This window comes from Argopecten irradians, chromosome 12 (assembly GCF_041381155.1).
Source record: "Argopecten irradians isolate NY chromosome 12, Ai_NY, whole genome shotgun sequence".
NCBI classification, from domain to species: domain Eukaryota; kingdom Metazoa; phylum Mollusca; class Bivalvia; order Pectinida; family Pectinidae; genus Argopecten; species Argopecten irradians.
The window spans coordinates 25774275-25795584 of NC_091145.1; the positions used below are offsets into that span (position 1 = coordinate 25774275).

The 21310-nt window shown below is 33.7% G+C and overlaps 2 protein-coding genes across 6 annotated transcripts in view; one reads left to right on the forward strand and one right to left on the reverse strand.

The window, feature by feature from the left end:
• Positions 1 to 11849, reverse strand: part of LOC138336595 (lysine-specific demethylase 5A-like) — a 36371-nt gene extending 24522 nt beyond the window's left edge. The window contains exons 1-11 of one of the 4 annotated variants that reach the window (XM_069286115.1): positions 11562 to 11849; positions 9949 to 10026; positions 9179 to 9238; positions 8661 to 8723; positions 8010 to 8183; positions 7604 to 7747; positions 7008 to 7104; positions 6327 to 6346; positions 1891 to 2049; positions 1232 to 1351; positions 74 to 229 (exon numbers count right to left, since the gene is read on the reverse strand). In XM_069286115.1, coding sequence (XP_069142216.1) covers positions 74 to 229; positions 1232 to 1351; positions 1891 to 2049; positions 6327 to 6346; positions 7008 to 7104; positions 7604 to 7747; positions 8010 to 8183; positions 8661 to 8723; positions 9179 to 9238; positions 9949 to 10026; positions 11562 to 11714 — 1224 coding nt within the window. In that variant the 5' untranslated portion in view covers positions 11715 to 11849. Of the gene's footprint in view, positions 1 to 73; positions 230 to 1231; positions 1352 to 1890; positions 2050 to 6254; positions 6347 to 7007; positions 7105 to 7570; positions 7748 to 8009; positions 8184 to 8660; positions 8724 to 9178; positions 9239 to 9948; positions 10027 to 11561 lie in introns of all 4 variants that reach the window. The other 3 variants (XM_069286113.1, XM_069286114.1, XM_069286112.1) reach the window with 3 other exon arrangements.
• A 300-nt stretch (positions 11850 to 12149) lies between these two features.
• On the forward strand, positions 12150 to 21048 carry LOC138336599 (coiled-coil domain-containing protein 77-like; the record flags this gene model as incomplete). 2 transcript variants are annotated; one of them, XM_069286118.1, is given in 8 exon segments in its annotated part: positions 12150 to 12294; positions 13547 to 13686; positions 15433 to 15554; positions 16621 to 16758; positions 17345 to 17510; positions 17746 to 17995; positions 18225 to 18447; positions 20923 to 21048. In XM_069286118.1, coding segments are annotated over 8 exon segments (1197 nt in total), but the record flags the coding sequence as incomplete, so codon positions are not given.
• Positions 21049 to 21310: the final 262 nt, after the last annotated feature.

The following is a 21310-nucleotide window of genomic DNA, read 5'->3' on the forward strand; positions in this document are numbered from 1 at the left end:
TTTCATTCACATAGCTTTTTAATGAGACCAAATAATTAAAATCATTTAAAGTATGTTACATTGGGGTACCTACCTCGTCTTCAGGAAACAGGTCTTTATTGTCCTTGGTGGGGAAGCCACTGCCCATATCTGCAGCGTGAATATCTGCCCCATACTGGACACATACATCTTCCTCAATACAATTGACTAAGCGCCAGAACTCCTTCTCCACAGTCTCGCACCCAACCATCTGTAGTGAAGAAAAGCATTGATTATCACAATTCAGGGATCAATCTAGCTCTGATTTATTACCGTTAATGGGTCAATTTCTCCTAAAGGAATAAATTCCCCTCTGGCCTAAAATTCCCCTGAAGATTTAAAAATTCCCCATTTGAAGCTAAAAAATGACCGTTTTTGTAACACAATTTCCCCAGTGACTTATTTTTCATGAATTTTTTATAGACTTTTGTTTGCAAATTTCTTCATATTTATCATACAGCTACTGCACATTTTATGATAAACTCAAATTTTTCATTATTGAGCTTAAAATCTTGCTTTACTAAATCTAAAAATAAAATTAGTTGTTTTACAGTACTTTTTCTTCAAAATGCATATAATTTTGGACTAAAATAAGAAGATTCAAATTCCCCTATATTTCACTAAACTTTTCCCCTATTTTGAAAAAGGGTAGTTTCCTCCAAAACCTAGATTGATCACACACAATACTGTAAACTAGATTTCTTTATAGGGTTCAAAAATCGTGATAAGTAACATATGCTGACTTAAAAGTTAAATGTAAATTCCTACGAATATAGATTATGTAGATAGGAATTCACAGCAATAAACTTTCGCGATTTTCTTGGATCACAAAATTCGTGAATTTAAGTCGCACATGAAAGAAGGTTGGTATGTACAGTAACTTTGGTACAGTATGGCAGACTAACTTTTCATAGCTATATTAATGGCTAGCATACTGGTCAAGGCAAATTATATTGCAAGGCCTTAGATCACATAAGCGGCATATAATGAAAGATATTCTGAATTCCACATGAAATTTAAGTTACCTGGAGTTACCAGATTCCTTTCTAACCAATATTATAATCTAACAGCATGTCCTTTCTATAAACATCTTTTTCTTACTCTTTGTATTTTGTATGTTTGCAGTGTAAATATCTTAATTTTGAGAATGATTCATTGAATTTCCATCTTGTTAGTCATGTTTCGATTATATAGTAAATAGTGTTCTACTTACATGGACCGGCATACTGAAGTAGTTAGACTTGAATTGGTCTGCCATTTCTCCAAACGACTGCAAACTGTATTCTCTCTTGGCTTGCTCAAATCCATAGGGGCCTTGAGGCTTACCACAAACCTGTAATAGAAAAGTGCAGAATTTTGTTTATAATCTTATTATAAATTATACCTCTCAGCAATCAAATAAACAAGTTTATCAACATAGATTTATTACACCTTTGTTACACAATAATAATTCTGTACCATTCAGTTTGAACCGTGAAATGAACTGAAATCATGCCACAGCTTGATTCTGATGGATTTTATGTTGCTACCATTCAGTTCCATTCCACAAATAAAGAGATAATGAAATGGTAAAAGCTATTGGGTAGCCAAATTTGTATCTAGCAAATTATTGCATATCTTTTTTTTTTTAAAGTTTTCAATTTTAGCAACTTTCAAGGATAGTAGGAAATTATCCTATTTTATTTTAAATGCAAGAGAAACTGAAGACAGAAAAGCAAAATTGGTGTTTCTTCAAAGGAATAAGGTTATTCATGAAGATTTCTTAATTCCTTTATAAAAAAAGAAATCTTTGAATAAATGGCTAGATGGTTAATTATAATATACAACAATGACTATAACCATAATAAGTAAATAAGATAAAATAATATGTACCTGTTGAATACATCTAGGGCATCGCCAGTCACCTTTGGGGACATCTTGTAGGGGTGGGACAAGACAGTAAGTATGGAAGGCGTCGTCACAGCCATCACATAGCAGCATATACTCATCCCCATCGCCACGACTACACATGTGACAGATATAGCTGTCAACCTACAATACAAACATTGACATTAGATGTCGCTTATCGCACAAAATACCTGTACAGTGGATCCTTGATATAGTCCAGATACTTGCATTCCCAGCACAAACCATCCAGATTGCAAATGTTCCGGTCTACTGAAATCTATTTATTGAAGCCAAAAATCAAATCCATTCCCCAACCTTTTTATCTGGATTGTGAATTTTTCTGAACAATCAGCCTCCTGATTATTGCTGGTCCTTGCAGTGTTATACTCTGACAATATTATTGATGGTGTGGCTGCTACTAGATAACTTTACCCAGTTAGTGTGTTTTCTCCCCAAATCAGTCGCACTGTCAGTTTGTCATACATGTTGATTATCACCAGATGGACCTTGGTTGAAGCCCAATCTATCATCTACTGATTAGTTGTCAACATCTCCCTCTATCTATCACATACCAGTATTCTGATTTTAGTTGTCAACATCTCCCTCTATCTATCACATACCAGTATTCTGATTTTAGTTGTCAACTTCTCCCTCTATCTATCACATACCAGTATTCTGATTTTAGTTGTCAACATCTCCCTCTATCTATCACATACCAGTATTCTGATTTTAGTTGTCAACATCTCCCTCTATCTATCACATACCAGTATTCTGATTTCTCTAACAGGTTTTGGAAAAGTCATAATTTACATAACTTCTTGCATCATTGAACATCTTTAAGTGAAATTCACAATCACCAAGACAGGGCATTTCTCAGTAAACACTCGTCTCAAACCTATAAATAAGTTTCTTGAAGACATCGTGATCACCATATGTGTATTTACAAACATTAATTGTTGTAAATTGGGTGTTGTTTTTTTGTTAGTTATCACAGGTAAGTGCAATGATCATGATAAATTCACTCAATCATCGTAATCACTTATGAATATATAAATTATATGAATTCTAACCAAAAGTCATCAATATCAAGTTTTAGTAATCACAATATTATCGTCAATGTCTACAAAACAAATTTCCCTTCCCCCATGGCCCCTTTTTTAAATATCAATATTTTGAAGACATAACCGATTTTTATTCCTGATATATACAGTGAAACTTCTCTAATGACAGCACTTTAGACCAAAATAATACATGAGTAAATAGATATCACAATATCTATCTGGAAGGAGGCTGATTAACTTACATCAAATTGATCATTAAAGGCCCAATATATGAAACTTTCAGCAAAAATTCAAACACTATTAATTACATAAGTACACTACATACACAGGTATTAGAACAAAATTAGCAGTTTCAGTCTGCAAAAGTATATCTTGTAGCTCTTATTATTAAACCATTGGTCTAAAGAATTTTCATATTGTGTAGACCAAACAAGGTAGACCAAATATTTTTTGATAATATTGAGGTAATCTTTGCTAGTATCTTTAATAGACAATTGAAATTTATAGTTCACAAATGTATAAGATAGAATTATCAATATTAGAGAGAGATTAATTTATCATTGGCTAATTGAACATCTGACATGGAATACTGTACACCAGTTTGGTTTGATCAAGATCTGCCAATCTCTCAACCAATCTCATTTCATAATGAAATCATGAGTAGTGAATGAATAACTTACAATGAAGTAACATTTAAAGGCTCACTACCTTCCAAAAACAGCCTTTGATTTTTTTAAAAGGAAATGCAAAATGAGACTTAATTTTGTAGAGACAAAAAAATTATTAGCTTACTGTTAATAATACAATGACAAGTGATTTTTCAGGGTATTTTGGGAAAAAAGTTTTTGTAACAAATTGGGAATTTTTAATCGCAAAAACAGCAGTCTTGGGAAAAAGTTACCCATTACTGAACATGGTATTACAGGTGATTAAATATTGTAAAACAGTAAACTGTGTCAATTTATCAAAAGGTGACGACCATCACAACAGTTTCAGAGTAGTTTGTTTTTAGATTAAACGAGGGGGAAGATTTCCAGGTTTTATTTGTTTTTCTTTGATTTGGGAAGTTTTCATTGTAATTGGGAAAAAATAGGGGGGTTTGGCATTGGGAATGGGGTCGTTTACCGACCCCAGTTATATAAGGTGAAAAATCACTGCTGACTTTCACCATATGAACAATTTAATTGAAACAAATCAAATGTTAATTTTCCTAAGGCAGGTTGTCAGTTTACCCCCTGTCGTAATTATATAATTACTGTGCATTACTTGACTATCACTTGCACTGTGCCTGACGAGAAAACAGTCAAATTAATCTACACTGTCGACAGCTTTCGCTGAAAATATTGTATTTGTTTGGAGTTGTAACCTTATCTTTGACAATCTATATATATATTTCCTTATGCTATTCTGGTTTTTAAGAAAAATATTATTTTTGTTTTGGAAAAGTAGTCGACCTTAAATATCAAAGCTAACTTATGACATCAACAACACATAAATTAGGAAACCAGATAGTTGAGATGGAATTGTAATAAAAAGTATATCAGTGTATTATGGTTATTTTCAAAATTTCCTGCTATTTTAGGTTGGTGATACGTACAACACAGACTTTTGGTCTATGGCACTGGAATTTTACTTAGACCACCTGGTTTTTAATTAGTCACGGTCTATTGGTCTACCTTTACTGCCGCAAACTGCAGTTTTTGTTCTACCCTTAGGATGTTCACACTTTGTGCTTTCGCATAATTATAATTTGACATATGTATACTGATGGTCAAGTCTCTAAAACATTTGACAGCTACATCTCAGCATGGTTATATTTACAGATTATGCTGCTTATGATTCAATGCAGCTTTTATGTGGACAAAAACTAAATGGTTTGTTACTTTTTCAGATTTTTTTCTGAAAGTATTTTGTTGATGTATGCAATCAGCAGCATATTGGGCCTTTAATATCAAATGGAAACGCAATGTTGACATTGAAAATACATTTGATAACAAACATAGCAAAAGCAACCAAAGTTATAAAGTGTTTCAAGTTTAACAATATAATACAAATATGGAAGGGTCTCATTTATATTACGTACCCACATTAGAAAATGAAACTATAAAATGAATATTAATATTGGATGATATTGGGTTAGAAAATGGAATGTAAATTCACTGTAGAAGTTAAAAGTGCTAGAAAAATTGACTACAATGGCTTGAAAAAAATAAGATTAAGGAAGATGTTTTACATATAATATCTTATATTTCTTTTTGCAATCTGAATAGCTGATGAAAGTAACAGAAAAAAAACTTTGCTAGTACTAGTGTGCCAAATGATAACAATTAAAATATATATGAAATATACTAAGTATGTCCAAGTTTTAACACTTGCAGAATACAGACTTTTTTTGCTTTTCACATGCACCTATATATGGATAGATGAATGTAGTTTTGTAATATAACAAAATGCATATGATTTTCAATCTGATTAAAATACATATCCTTATTCCATAGAGGATCTGACAACATCCTATTAGAGGTCACGCTCTGGTGACAATTTGGATTGACCAATCAAATTGTTACTTTCGGAATCTTGGGAGTAAATTTTAGGGGACAATGTATTTTGCATATTTTGTAATCATCTTGCCAAAAGACTCTATAAAAATCCTAGAAATGTAAGGGTTGTGAAAATATTTTACAAAAATAACAAAGACGATTTTTTATTTTTTCTCCATACAATACACACAACACTCACACACACTGTGGGGAATGTATGTCATGCAGCAAATGATCTACCATATAGCTGGTACAGTTCTAAACCGGATGTCCAGGGATTACCATATTTGGCTGTTATAGTCAGGTTTCTGGATTGCACAGGTTTTAATTACTTTAAATTAAGAAGGAAAATGCCATACAATTATGCCGAAAAACAAAGAATAAAACAAGGGCCAATTTTGACAAGTTATACTGAAATTTTCGAAAAGGACATTATTTTGATCGCTTTAAATATAAAATAATAGGTAAACAACATGTATGCAATTTGCCCCAACAGGAAATTTTGAATACACAAGAATTTACTTTTCTTGTTTTATGTCAAATCTTGAAGCTTACTCTGCCAGATTGCAAATTTTAATTCGCTAGAGTTTAATTGTCTCATTTAGCATCAGAATTGTTAAACTCCCCCCCCCCCCACAAAAACTAACCAGCTATATAGCATATGGAAAATGACAGCAGGTGTAAACTGAAGAAAGCAACGAGACAATGTGTCTAACCAGAGTAAGCAGCAGAAATATTCTACACTTACACTGCCGAACACTTGGCTTGTTCCATTTTTATCCTGGCCTTTCCCTTTAGAACTATTACTACCCTTACATACCTTTCCCCCGGTCTTCTCGTCTGCAAAGAGAACAAAACAAGACTTATACAAATATCGCGAGAAAAAAATAAAATTATAACACTAGCAATCTTGTTTATAAAATGTAAAATATTGAGGATTTTATACTTATGACTATCATGTCATACAAAATTTACTAGTTCAACAATTGGAATATTTTTCCTCTTGTCTTATATCTAATTATTTAAAGAGTTTATTATATTTCATATTACGTGTCTATTAGATTCTGTTTATCACATAACTGCTAATATTTATGGTAATATAGACAAAACTTCAAATTGCGTTTCTATATTAGAGTGTCAAAATCAGGCTCGGATTTCATTATTATGCGATGTAACAATAGTGTTATTACACATATGTCTAACAATATTTATAATATTGTCGTATGACATGGTGGAGTTGACCAATTATAAATGATATAAATGACCTTTTTGCAGTGAAAATTATAAGTAATTCTGTCTGTGAAAATGATAGCATTGAACTATTAAATAAAGGCATTCATCATTATTTTTGTGTCTTACTTCCCTAAAGAACCATTTATCACAAAAACTGAAGTGGCCTTGAATACCACTGAGTCTGTCGGATGCTTGGGTGAATGTCTATTATGCATTTTGAACGATATAATTTTAATTTCTTAAATTTATTTATTAACTTTTTAATTACCTTTAGGCACAGGTGGAACAGCAGCTTTGGGCCCTGCTCCGAAGAACTGCAATTTCTTCAACTCTGAGTTGACAGAGTAGTCAATGTCTAAAGATTCCTGGAAAAAAAACCCATTCAGATTTAAATATAACATACCACAAACTAAGGCTAAAAAATTCCACAAAATATTTATTATCATCATTTGATATTTCAAACAACAAAAATATTTTGTCATGATGATGAAATCAAATATCTCTGTACCTTTTTTTGTTTTTGACAAAATATTAGCTGAAGTAAAGACATTATTGCATTTTGTAACTTTTATCTGAATCTCTATTAAAAAAAAAACCCAACATTTTACACCCTCATCAATGTTATGTTTCCTTGCATACATGTAACTCAATATAAGATACATTTGTAGGGCAGTTACTATTGAAATATTGATTACTGACCAAACATTCTGATTCTGGTTTTTTTCCCTTTGTTTTTTTAAATTTGAATTTTGAAAGGATTTTTTATGATATAAATATGCATGCAGTGATTAGTATTGTTAGCAAAGATATAAATTTGGAGGAACCAAGTACTTCGAGAGCAGTTTGATGATCCGCGGTGCACACCTCTTTGTTCAAGGCTCTCTCTCTCTTGGGTAAGCGTCGGTAACTACCAGCAGCCGACTTGGCAGCAATGCCATGCGGTCGGTAATCTTTGTCATCTTTATCATCCTTGAATTCCTCTTCAGTCATCTTTTCTTTTTTTGTTGTCTATGGAAATTGAACATAGAATTATAAATTTACATATCAATCAGTTTCAACACAAATGTATGATATCATTTGAGTATGGTGTTACAATTATTTGACTGTCACATTACTCACACACGTAATTTTACTGTCACCTTGGACTTTGGCAGGCAAATTAAAACTCTATATAAGTCTATTAAATAAAGTAGAATTAGAATTTTCATAATAAATGGGAACTGATTTTTTACAAGCCATTCGTTTTTTATCAACATAAGAGTATACAAACCGCATCATATGAGTCCCCACGCATAAACAGGTAGAAGGGATACAGAATCCTTTCATAGTGGCCCCTAAGGACGGCCCCTACTCCTTTACCAGACGGAAAACCCATCTTGGTGGCTACCTTAGACCATCTTCTCTCCTTGGATAATATTTCCATCCCTCCAACATCCTCAACACACTACAACAAAAGACAGCAACATCAGTGAATAAAACTATCATCATAAAGTCTACTCAGTACTGTACTTAATTTTCATAATGATAAGTTTCAAAAGGTTTCCCACAGGTTTTATTGATAATGTCATAAAATAGTTTTCTTATACAGCATTAAACTTGTTGTAATATCAAGCATAAATTGAGTATTACTCAGATATGGATGGCTTGTATTATAAAGTTACAATTATCAGACAACATTATTTTTGTATATCTCTTATACAGAATTACATCTACATATGAATAAAATGACTATCAGATATCACAAATACTAACTGGCTGTTAAATTAGGCTATGAAAAAAAGTTCTGTCATCATGTGTAAGCTTTATTAAATGAGATGTGTACATTACATTTAACTTACAACATGATATTTATTAAACATGATATTTATTAATCATCAAAAATAGAGGGTTCTTGGATAAATCTTCAATTTTTAAATCTTACCTTGTACAACATGTACAAATCCAACAGTTTCTTCTCAACATGGGGGATCTTAAGAGAACAACCCTGTTAAATAAAACAAGTATAAAGTCCATATAATTGCACACATCACAAAATCGCCAATATATCACCACCATGCATGGTTTAATTAATTAAGCTACAATAACTATGAATATTTGAGATATGTGTCAATATAAAAAATACCAATCATTAATAGATTTCAGCTTAATACCCAGTAACCCAATGCAATTACACAACAGTATATGTAAAACCTAGCTATATAGTGCTATTTCATAAAGTTATATACAAGTTCAATCAAAATTCATAATATTCAAAATAAGTACCCTGTGTATATATGGGGGCATTAACAAATAGAACCAATTTGAACAAGTCTTTCATGAAATTATAGTAAAAATTACAGTTAGTAGCTATAGCCATAAATCAGTTCGCAAAAGAAATCAAATAATAGTTTCAGTTTGCATTTGTTGATTTAATACATTGTAATTACATATCAAACTCACCTGCAATTCCCAAAACCTGGCAAGCTTGTCCAAAAAGTTCAATTTTATCCTTGTTTGGGCCTTTGATCAAAATGAAAAGACAATAAATTTACCAATTGACAATTTTAATTAATTAAAAGTTTTATATTATAATAATCAAATTAATTTTATAATTATAACAATATGTAAGAGTTTTAGATTAAAAACAAATGCGTATTTTGGGAAAATTAATAAAATAAACAAAATTTATGTATTAGTTCAGATCAACATTTGATACATGATCTGTACGCAAAATTGATAGCAGCTGAACACACTTACTCCTTCAAGCGTTCAAAGAAAGTTTTTTTTTATAATTGGTTACATACCGGTGTACACATATTAATTTATTCTAAAAAAAAAGTGATCAATGATCAATGTTTATACATGTACACAGTTATCTTTCATGCATCCTTTTCGTCTAATATTATCTCCCAAAACAATAAAATATCAATGCAGTTTTTCAAAAATCTTAACTTTTTTAACAGAACATGTTTTGTTTTTTATTTATATTCAGTACACATCAAAATTAGAAATGTACACCACAGCTAGAATGAAAAAATTCATCCAATTTATAATGTTAAAAGTTTTTAACAGATTTTCATGTTTTTACAATCTGGATGAATTCCTACAGGTATGCATATGTATGATATGGTATATTTTTAAATAAAATGGATGAAAACTTACTTCTACGTACATACAGCTGATACCCATGACATGTCTGCACTAGAAATTAGTACACAATATGGACTTACCTCCAGCTCATTCAGCCTTTGTACTCTAGGAGTAAATCTGAATTTATCCACATCAACAGCAAATGGAGGTTGCCAATCCTGTCAACACCATATAAAATGTACAGATGCAATCCAACACTTACTGAGGACACACACATATATATATATATATGCATTCTACTCTTTTGTAATATGGCTTCCTCCCTTATATCCAGCTGGCAGCCATCTTGTTTTTCCACAACAAATTTTCAATACCCACATCACACTTTTATCATATCTGCTAATATTCTTTACACAATCAGGTCACATTCATCAAAATAATAAAGCTAGAAATAATTTTAAGAAAATTATTATACTTCAATGTATAATTAATTCTAAAGATAAATACATTAAGCTCTCTTTAGGAAGTAACCTTCATCCAGCTCACTTATATTCATTTTCAAGTCACTTTATATTTTCAATGCAATTGTAAATGAGTATCAAAAATGTCCAAATTCAAGAGGAAAAGATATAACAAACTGCTCCATATTAATCATAAATATGCCTAAATACAAATATTAAAAAATAATCATAATATATGCTTGCTTTAAATAAAATATCAATCAACTCGAGAAATTAAGGTTTCAACTGTGATTTTGTGCTGCAACTCTATCACTTTTATTCACCCAGAAGTGTTTCAAGAAAACTTTATTTCAATAAATTTGAGTAAAAAACGATAAAAGTATTTTGCTTTAAAATATAAGCCAAAAAAGTATGTTAATATGTAATATATAGTATCAGAGAAAACCAACATCATTTAAGAGTTTATCTTAAAAGTTGCATCATGATAATCATTTGGTGACACAATGTCACAAATAGATAAACTGAGAAGCAAATTTTCAATTTCTATTGCAGAGTAACAACAAAATAATTACTAGTTTCTTTGGTTGATTATTGTTCTTCAAAATTCTATTTCTATTAATATACGACATTGATTTATGTATTTTCTATACCCAAAGCTACTTCATTTGGAACACATTACTATATTTTCTTGAAAATAATTTTAGGGTTTTGATTATCCAAAGTTAAAAAATGAAAAATTTAATTAAAAAATGCTTTAATATGGGAAAAAAACTGGTTTCAAAATGTTTTTCTTTTGTCCATTATTCGAATTCAATAATTTTAATTATTATTGACAGTTAAATGCATTGTCCAGAGTTTTCATTGTGTGCCGTGGGTCTGTGTATTGCAGACTGGGCGTTCACACGCAGGCTTTCATAAGGTATGCATGAAACCCTCATCTGTATTAGAAAATGCTCCGGGAAAATAACGCGAAAACTTTCTTTAGTAAAAAAACAAAAATATTACGATGCCAATTTGATTATAACAATAATCAAAGGTTTACAATTAAGAAATAGACATTTGCAGACAACTCGTTGGCGTGCGACAAAGAAAAACATCCAAAATCATATGAAACTGACAGCGACAAACTAAACAAAAGCGTCGCCATGTTTGCAGATTTAGCTAGCACGTAGGCGATTGTCATGTCTTCTTTGCTGTATTTCTTTAAATACGAGAACCGAAGACAGCATTATTTACAACGAAACGATAGAATGAGAAAACATTCAACTAAAAAACATGGAATATTGACCAACCGGTGGAGGTTTAATTTTACAGATCCCAGTTTTCTCGGCGATAGGCCTGATTTTGTCCAAGTATCCCAACGGATCGGTAAACTCCTCCTCGGTTGGATTAAAAACAGGTGCCTCCGGTGGAGGAATGAAGCGGTTGTATGGGTCATCCGTCATGTTGATACATGCACAAGATGAAGAATTAACTGACAACGTTTAAAATACCATATAATTATCCAAAACGGTAAGTTTGGTATAAATCCATAGAAATGAAGGATAAATCCAATATGTGTACTGGTGCCTGCTAACACAGTTGCTTCCGATTGCGCACAAAAAGTAGATCTTCACACTTTTGGTTGTCTTTTCTATAATATTAATTTCTTATGGATATTACTGTTAGTCATGCATATTAAATAATAATTCGCAAATTATTTTAAGAGTATTGAGTATATTTATTTCTTTTTTTGTTAAACTCAAATGACCTCAAATATCTGCGGATGAATTTATCCATACAAGGTCATGGATTGGTCATTGGAACTTCTGGTTGTCTCGGGCTGAATACTATTAGCAAAGAAAATATTTGAATTTAAACATATTTCGAATATAGATCTAATGATTGTTTTTGTATTTGAATTATACGCCAGAAATAATGCGAAAAAATATTTTACTGAATATTGTGTATTATATTTATTTGCACCGGACTAAATGTAAGCGGAAATTTCAAAATGGCGTCTGCTGTCGGGAAAAGAAGCAAAGGGTAAACAAAACTGCTGTTTTGGTCAATACATCCGTTTCCTAGATTGCTGAAGCTGTCACTTTTTCAACGCTTTAACAGCTTCGATTTGCATTTAATTTTCCATTTTGATTTGAACCTATATTGACGTATTTTTTTTATTTTTTGAACTCGCACTTTGAAATAACGAGTTGAAACTTGCTCACGTGTAGTTTTACCATAATGTACAATATGGTATGCTGCAGCAATTTAAAATTAGTAACACATTTAAGAATTCTTCGTTTCGCATTTATCCGTGTATTTTTCTTGATTTATTCATAAATTCACCAACCATGTTAAAGGCTGCTGTTAGGTACTAGACTACAACTAGCCGAGGTCCAAGGTGATTCTGTCAAAGTCTGAAAGATCACTATAGACCTAATGTAAAATTTGGATAGTTCTAAATGCTATGGTGGCTGACATCGGCCATGTCGCATTGCCAATCCCAGCATGCGACAGTGCACCAATGCATTTTCTAATACAGATGAGGGTTTCAATGCGAAGTGCGACAATCTGAATGTGTTATGTGTCAAACACACTATTGTGCATGGCACACTATCACTCTTCATTGATTGACAGAGTGATAATGTTGCATGTGCGACATGGCCGAAAGAACCTAATAATTAAACAAATCTCATGCACTCAGAGTTTTCTCACTTCACAGTTTCACATAAACTCGAAATCTAAGCTTTTAGAGTGAAACATTAGTGTTTATTTCTGTAGCGGCATTATTTTTGGACTAGGTTGATATTTGGTAACTAGATAGCTCAATTTGTGAAGAATCCAGCTCGATTTCGGAGGTTCCAGGTTATGAACTCCGGCCTGGCCTCTACATTTCCTCCTCAGCAATTACATTGCTGTTACCATTCAAATGGACATATCTCGACCAATTCCATTATAATAGAGAAATCCACGAAAGCTGACAACAGAAAGGCAAGGAGAAAATGTGGTCACTGACAAGATGTATTTGGAAAAGTTTTATATAATTACCAGGTGATTTTATTATGATATACTTGGCTGGTAAGCAATGATATTATTTTGTTTAAATGCATCAGCTGAATAACGGTGAATTTTATTTTAATTTACTGTTACTGCACATCATTGTGACATCAAATCACAATGGTAATCATACACTATTTGGCTTATATGGCCACTAAGAGAATTGCTATTGTCAATTCTAAAAAAAATCATTAAAACATGATTACAAACTAAAATTTCAGTATGCTTTATTTTCTAGGGGAGGGAAAGAAAGAGGTTCCCCAAAGGTATCAAGATCTTTGAACAATTCTACAGTGGAATTTTCTGTTGACGAACAGGATGAAAGTTATGCAGTTGATAAAGGCAGTCCAGACTTGCCTACCATCAATGAAAGACTTGGTCAGTTTGATTTTATAATTGCAGTAATATAGTGCCAGAATTAATGGATTTGTTATTTCATCAATCAATCAGTAAGCATTCATAATTATCAAGTGTTGTAGTCAAAACATCCTCTGTACTCCAGGGGTTACTATTACAGTTATAATATCCACCCCAAGACTATTTTATAGCCAAACTAAAGGCTCTGTCTGCAACAACGGGTAAGCAGGTCATTTAGGCCTTTGATAGTAGTAACCCCTGGAATATCAAGGACATGTTCAAAATGATATATCATCATGCACAGTCAACCAATAAAGTAAACAGAATTAACCAAACATCAGTAGATTTTTAGCCCACCATCATCAGATGGTGGGCTTTTCAAATCGCCTTTCGTCTGTCGTCCGTCCGTCCTTCCGTCCTTCCGTCCATCCGTCCATCCGTCCGTCCGTCCATTCTTGTTACCGCTATTTCTCAGAAAGTACTGAAGGGATCTTTCTCACATTTCATATGTAGGTTCCCCTAGGACCCTAGTTGTGCATATTGCATTTTGGGACCGATCGGTCAACAAGATGGCCGACAGTCGGCCATCTTGGATTTTGATAGTTGAAGTTTGTTACCACTATTTCTCAAAAAGTGCAGAAGGAATCTTTCTCAAATTTCATATACAGGTTCCCCTAGTACCCTAGTTGTGCATATTGCATTTTGGGACGGATCGGTCAACAAGATGGCCGACAGGCGGCCATCTTGGATTTTGATAGTTAAAGTTTGTTACCGCTATTTCTCAAAAAGTGCTGAAGGGATCTTTCTCAAATTTCATATATAGCTTCCCCTAGGGCCCTAGTTGTGCATATTGCATTTTGGGACCGATCGGTCAACAAGATGGCCGACAGGTGGCCATCTTGGATTTTGATAGTTGAAGTTTGTTACCGCTATTTCTCAAAAGGTGCTGAAGGGATCTTTCTCAAATTTCATATATAGGTTCCCCTAGGACCCTAGTTGTGCATATTGCATTTTGGGACTGATCGGTCTACAAGATGGCCGACAGGTGGCCATCTTGGATTTTGATAGTTGAAGTTTGTTACCGCTATTTCTCAAAAAGTGCAGAAGGGATCTTTCTCAAATTTCATATACAGGTTCCCCTATGACTCTTGTTGTGTATATTGCATTTTGGGACTGATCGGTCAACAAGATGGCCGACAGGCGGCCATCTTGGAATTTGATACTTGAAGTTTGTTATCGCTATTTCTTAGAAAGTACTATAGCGATCTGTCTCAAATTTTATATATAGTGTGTTTGAAAAAGTTTGAAAAGCAGGGAAAAGATCCCTCTTTCCATTGTCAGACATAGATCATTCTTTGGTGGGCGCCAAGATCCCTCTGGGATCTCTTGTATATATTATAAATGGAATGACAAGTACATTGTACATTAATTTATGGTTTTAGTAATGTCAATAATTTAAAATGAAAGGAAGAATTTAGTAACATATGAAGAACCATTTATATGTGAAATTTTCAAAAAGCAAACTTGTCTACTCAAGGCTATGAGATCGATGCAGAGCCGAGCGCTCAGATTTTTGGTCAATAAAAAAGTATACTCCAGGTAAAAATTTACTGCTCTGGATTGATTACTTCAGAATAATCCACTGAAAATTGAATCTTGATACCAACACCTCGTCAGTATCTGTAGTAAAACAATTCTAGCTAGATAGTTTTATAAATTCAAAATAACATGTATATGTGATTTGTAGGTTTTGTTTCCTTTTTACAGGTCAGCTCCGTCCTTCACGAGAACTGCTGGAATATTATCGAAAAAAGATTGCAGAATATGATGAGGAACATGACTCAATGGTCAGCAAGTTAGAAGAATACAAAATTACATATGAGGAACAGGTAAGTGATGGGACTATTCCTAGGATAGACAGCTATTAGCTATATACCTATTCAATACATGGAATATACATGTAGTTCTTCCTATAAATTCACTATATGTAGTTCTTTTTATTTTTTTTATTTTATTTCATTCTATGTTTGTTATATTAAAACATTATGTACACTGCACATAACAGAATCTATGCTTATAATAGGGAATAATATAATAGAGAAAAGAAAAAGAATTATGCAAACCAGGTTAATATTAGCATTATTGTATATCACTAGGAAAGCTATATCTCTTTAGCTTAATTGGTTGAAAGTTTGAAAATCTGAGGTCTGAAGGTAGAACGAATATACGTACCCGGCCTACTATACCTTTCGGCCGGGTACGAATTGGTCCCTATGTGTCGTAGTGGAGCACTGCCTCCGAAAATCACTTGGGCATAATTATCTATACTTTTTTGTAGGTTTCCAATTATTTTATGCGTATATATGCATTTACATATTATTTTTGTCCAAAACAAACATAACTACCATTATTAATATCTACCGTACCGCTCACAAGACGTCAAATTCACATTTTGTGGACTTGCCGTATAAATTCCCTTCAGAAAGACCTTCATATGTATTATGTAAAAATAATGCCTCAATGAGAATTTGATATTTTATGTGGTTCAGTTCCATTGCCTAGTAGGTAAGCGATATCAAACAAGTATGATAAAAATGCAAACAAACATTTTATAATGGTTTGCATAATCATTACTTTGCTCCATTAGCAGTAATAGGCACCAATTGTAGCTCTAAAGACGACACCATTTTCTGTCAGAAAGTCTTTGAGTTACAATATTGCAGCTAGTCTGAAGGTTGCTGCCTAGTGAAGGTCATGATTTGAAATTAAGCATATACACTCTGTTACATAAATCAGAGTTTTTTATGTGCTGGTTTAATGCATGTGTATTAAAGGCTTATAAAATCAGATGTTTACCACTCTCAAAATTTAGGTTGAACAGTCTAATCTAAAATGATTTTGAAATTGGGACATTTATCAGATGAATTTTCCATGCTTCCATTATTTTGTTTTCAGCATAAACTACAATGGGAGCTGAGACAGAGAGAAGAGGAGATTGTCGAGCTACAAAAGGCCCTCAGTGATATGCAAATTTATCTATTCCAAGAGAGGGAACATGTTCTTCGACTGTACTCAGAAAATGACAGGTTAAAGGTCAGTTGATTATAGGTTAAAGGTCAGTTGGTTACCTGTTTGGTAAAGCTTTCATTACCGATGTAGCATAGTATTTTGAATCATGGTATATTGACCCCGGGGTCAAAATTCCATACTACACCGGTAGTCACATATGGTTCATGCAGTTTATGGGAAGTTTCTAGATATTTCATAATCATTATGAAGTCTTCCCATTTTTATATGTGATTCAAGACCTTTTGCCTTCAACTGATACAGAGTAAAAATGAACCTTATAATTTTCCTATGGTACTTGAACCCAGGTAAAACTATTTTTGTGCATTTTGTCTGTATGCTTTGTCATAAAGCGTTTGGTCCTAAACTTGAAAAGTTCGATGATATAGGAGATTTCAGAAAAGATGGCAATGACGTCACACAAAGATATATCCGGGTGCTCAAAGGCACAACCCTGTATATGTTGTGTTTGTACCCTTGAGGACCCGGATGTAAACTTTCTGTGATGTCATGCCATTTTATTCTAAATCTCCTATTGGGTAAACATTAACACATAATGTTAAAATAATTTTACCATGGTACAGCCCTTAAGACATTTTTTATGCAATTATAGATTCGAGAACTAGAAGATAAGAAGAAGATCCAGCAGCTACTGAGCTTGAGTGGAACAACAGAGAGTGAGATCACTTATTTCCTCAAAGAACCTCCAGCCAAAGCAATTGTGGAACAGAAGACCAAGAACCGACCGCAGAGCGCTGCCGACACAAGGCAGAACAGAGGTATTAAATGCTTTCTCGTAGCTTTGTGCTTATGCCATTCTTTAAACGTAGATTGAAGGGCAGGTAACTTTGTCAATCTTTTGTCAATCTTTGTGTTAACACTTCCCATTCTATCTCATCAATACTGCTAGATAATGTTAGGAAATACAAAGCAGTACATATGTATATGTATGCATTCTGATATATACATGCATTGCTGCATACTTGAATTATTTTATTTGGGATATATTAAAAGGCCTGAAAAAGAAGCAGCTTCCTCTATCTGAACGACGGCAGTCTATGTCACCAAACCCAGAGGAGAAATACAAGCATGATAACGAGATACTGGCCCTCCAAGTAGAAGCCCTCCAAGCCCAGCTCCAGGAGCAGACCAAACTGGCCAAGGAACAGACCGAGGCATTGGCCGAGGATCGCAAGGTCAAGGAGGAAGAGATGGCCACACGGCAACAACGAGACGAAGCCAAGATACACACACTAACAGAGAAGTAAGTCATATAACGGTAATGTTTATATTGTTTTAAAAGATAAAAAAAATTATGCTGAAAGGTATGCTGTCATATTACCTGTTGTTCCTGTTGACTACAGTTTTTCTAATACTTTGGTTTCAACCCACAGCTAGACTTCTGGAGTAATTGATTCCTGAAGTTAGTATATTTTTCACTTTTATTATACACTTATTGAAGTTTACCTAAATATTTACTTTGATATTTACAGATTACATAAAACACAAGACCTCCTCTATGAGAGTACGAAGGACTTCTTGGAGCTGAGATACCAGGGCAGGTCCCACGAGCGACAGTGGATGGCTGAGAAGGATCGTTTACTCAGGGAAATGGACAACTTCAAGCAGCAGCTCAACATCTCTAAGGACTCCATTTTAAATGTGACAGAAGGTGGTACATATGAAGGAAGAGCTCACCATGCAGAAGAAGTTAAAGTAGGTGTTGAATTTAAAAACTTAAAATTGTTATATAATTTTTAATATTTTAATCTCTGTTGATAACATAATGTTGGTTTTAAATTCTCTTTAGTCCCTTGATAGAGTAATGTGGGTTTTATATTTCTCTCTAGGCTCTTGATAGTGTAATGTGGGTTTTAAATTCTCTTTAGTCCCTTGATAGGGTAATGTGGGTTTTATATTTCTCTCTAGGCCCTTGATAGTCTCAAGTGACCTATTCTAATCGCCTTTTGTCCGTCGTCGTCCGTCGTGCGTCGTGCGTCGTCCGTCGTCCGTCGTTCCGTCGTAGCGTCGTATGTCCGTAAACAATTTACATTTTCGACTTCTTCTCCAAAACCGCTGAAGCAATTTCAATGAAATTTTGCACAAACCTTCTAAGGCATAAGGCCAATCAAAATTGTGAATTATATGGTCCCCACCCCCCAGGGAGCTATGGGAGGGGCCAAAAGGGGTAAAATTGACTAAAATTTCAAAAATCTTCTTCTCCACTCACAGATGTGATGGAATTAAATACTCTTCATAGATAGAAAGGTCCTAAGGTCCTTTACAAAAATTGTGAATTATATGACCCTGGGGTCTCAGGTTTCCCCCTGGGGAGGGGGTTAAGTTTACTATAGTTTTATATAGGGAAAACACAATTTTTGAGTATTATTTGATCAATTTGTAATAGGAAATGAGTCAAATATATTGTCAGAATTATCAGTATGAGATGGCCATTGAATCCAATTAACCAATTTTTCACATGACTGATCCCAGGGGCCTTAGGGGGGGGGGGTCAAAAGGGGGTCAAATAGGCTATAATTTCAAAAATCTTCTTCTGAAATTCTGGAACTGATAGAATCACATACTCTTCATAGATGGAAAGGTACTTAAGGTGTTTTATGAAAATTGTGAATTATATGACCCTGGGGTCTCACGTTTCCCCCTGGGGGAGGGGGTCAAAATTTACTTATAGCTTATATAGAGAAAACATATTTATGAGCATTTTTTTGCTCAATTTTCATCACGGGAAAAGAGTCAAACTTGTTTAGAAATTATTAGCCTGAGATAACATTTTAATATTATAATCTATGTTGGTCCTGGTCAACCCCTCGGGCTGCAGAGGTGTGGGGCCAAAAGGGGCAAATAGGCTAAAAACTTTAAAAATCTTCTTCTTAAATACTGGAAATTGGTAGAATCAAATACTCCTTCATAGATGGACAGGTCTTAAGGTGTTTTATGAAAATTGTGAATTACATCACCCTTGGGTCTCAAAGGGTTTCCCCCTGGGGAGGGGGTTAAGTTTACTGTAGTTTATGTAGGGAAAACACATTTTTGAGCATTATTTAGTCATTATAATAGGAAATTCATAGTCAATTTTTGTCAGAATTATCCCTATGTGATGGCCATTGAATCTTATTACCAAATTTTCCATGACTGATCCCCAGGAGGCCTTAGGGGCGGGGCCCAAAACGGGTCAAATAGGCTAAAACTTCAAAAATCTTCTTCTGAAATTCTGGAACTGGTAGAATCAAATACTCTGCATAGATGGAAAGGTCTTAAAGTCCTTTACAAAAATTGTGAATAATATTACCCTGGGGTCTCATGTTTCCCTTCTGGGGAGGGGTCAAGTTTACTATAGTTTATATAGGAAAAAACACATTTAGGAACATTATTTTGCTTAGTTTTCATAGGAAATTAGTCAATCTGGGTTAGAAATTATTACCTGAGATAGCATTATAACATCATATCCAAATTGGTCCTGGCACTACCCCCAATCCAGGGGCCAGTGGGGTGGGGCCAAAAGGGGTCAAAATGGATAACATTTCAAAAATCTTACTTCTGAATTCACAGATTTGATGTAACCAAATAATCTTCATAGATTAAAAAGTCAAATTTATAAAATCACTGACTGACTTCAAGGGCCTGATGGGCAAATATATACCGGTAGTGTTTATATGCATGTCTTTGTTTCATTCTGTATCTGATATCAGGTGACCGCTAAGGCCCATGGGCCTCTTTTATATTTCTCTCTAGGCCCTTGATAGCGTAATGTGGGTTTTATATTTCTCTCTAGGCTCTTGATAACGTAATGTTGGTTTTAAATTCTCTTTAGTCCCTTGATAGGTTAATGTGGGTTTTATATTTCTCTCTAGGCCCTTGATAGCGTAATGTGGGTTTTATATTTCTCTCTAGGCTCTTGATAGCGTAATGTGGGTTTTATATTTCTCTCTAGGCTCTTGATAGCATAATGTGGGTTTTAAGTTTCTCTCTAGGCTCTTGATAGCGTAATGTGGGTTTTAAGTTTCTCTCTAGGCTCTTGATAACGTAATGTGGGTTTTAAGTTTCTCTCTAGGCTCTTGATAACGTAATGTGGGTTTTAAATTTCTCTCTAGGCTCTTGATATAAATAATAGTTGGTTTTACATTCCTCTCTAGGCTCTTGATAACATGTTGGTTTTACCTTTCTCTCTAGGCCCTTGAGTATCAACTACAGCAGTCTCAGAAATTGGCAGAAATGTACCGGGAACAAGTGATACAGTTGGAGGACGAACTGTCTCGGATACGAGAGGAAGGCGATGTCACTAGAGAGGTCTTTAAGGTATTAACATGTCATTGCTTTTTTTTCTCTTCAGATGATGATAAATCATAAAAAATTTTATAAAAAAAAACATTTGTTGAATTATCACCAAAAAAAAAAAAAAAAGATAGTTCACTGCATCCTGTTCTGTATCAATTGATACTTAATTAATCCAAGGTGTTTTGATTATGGTTAAAATAGAGGTTACACAATGAGTGGTTATTGAATATTGAATTTATTCCACTTGACTGAGTTATTTTTTAAAAGTTACAAAAGAGACGAG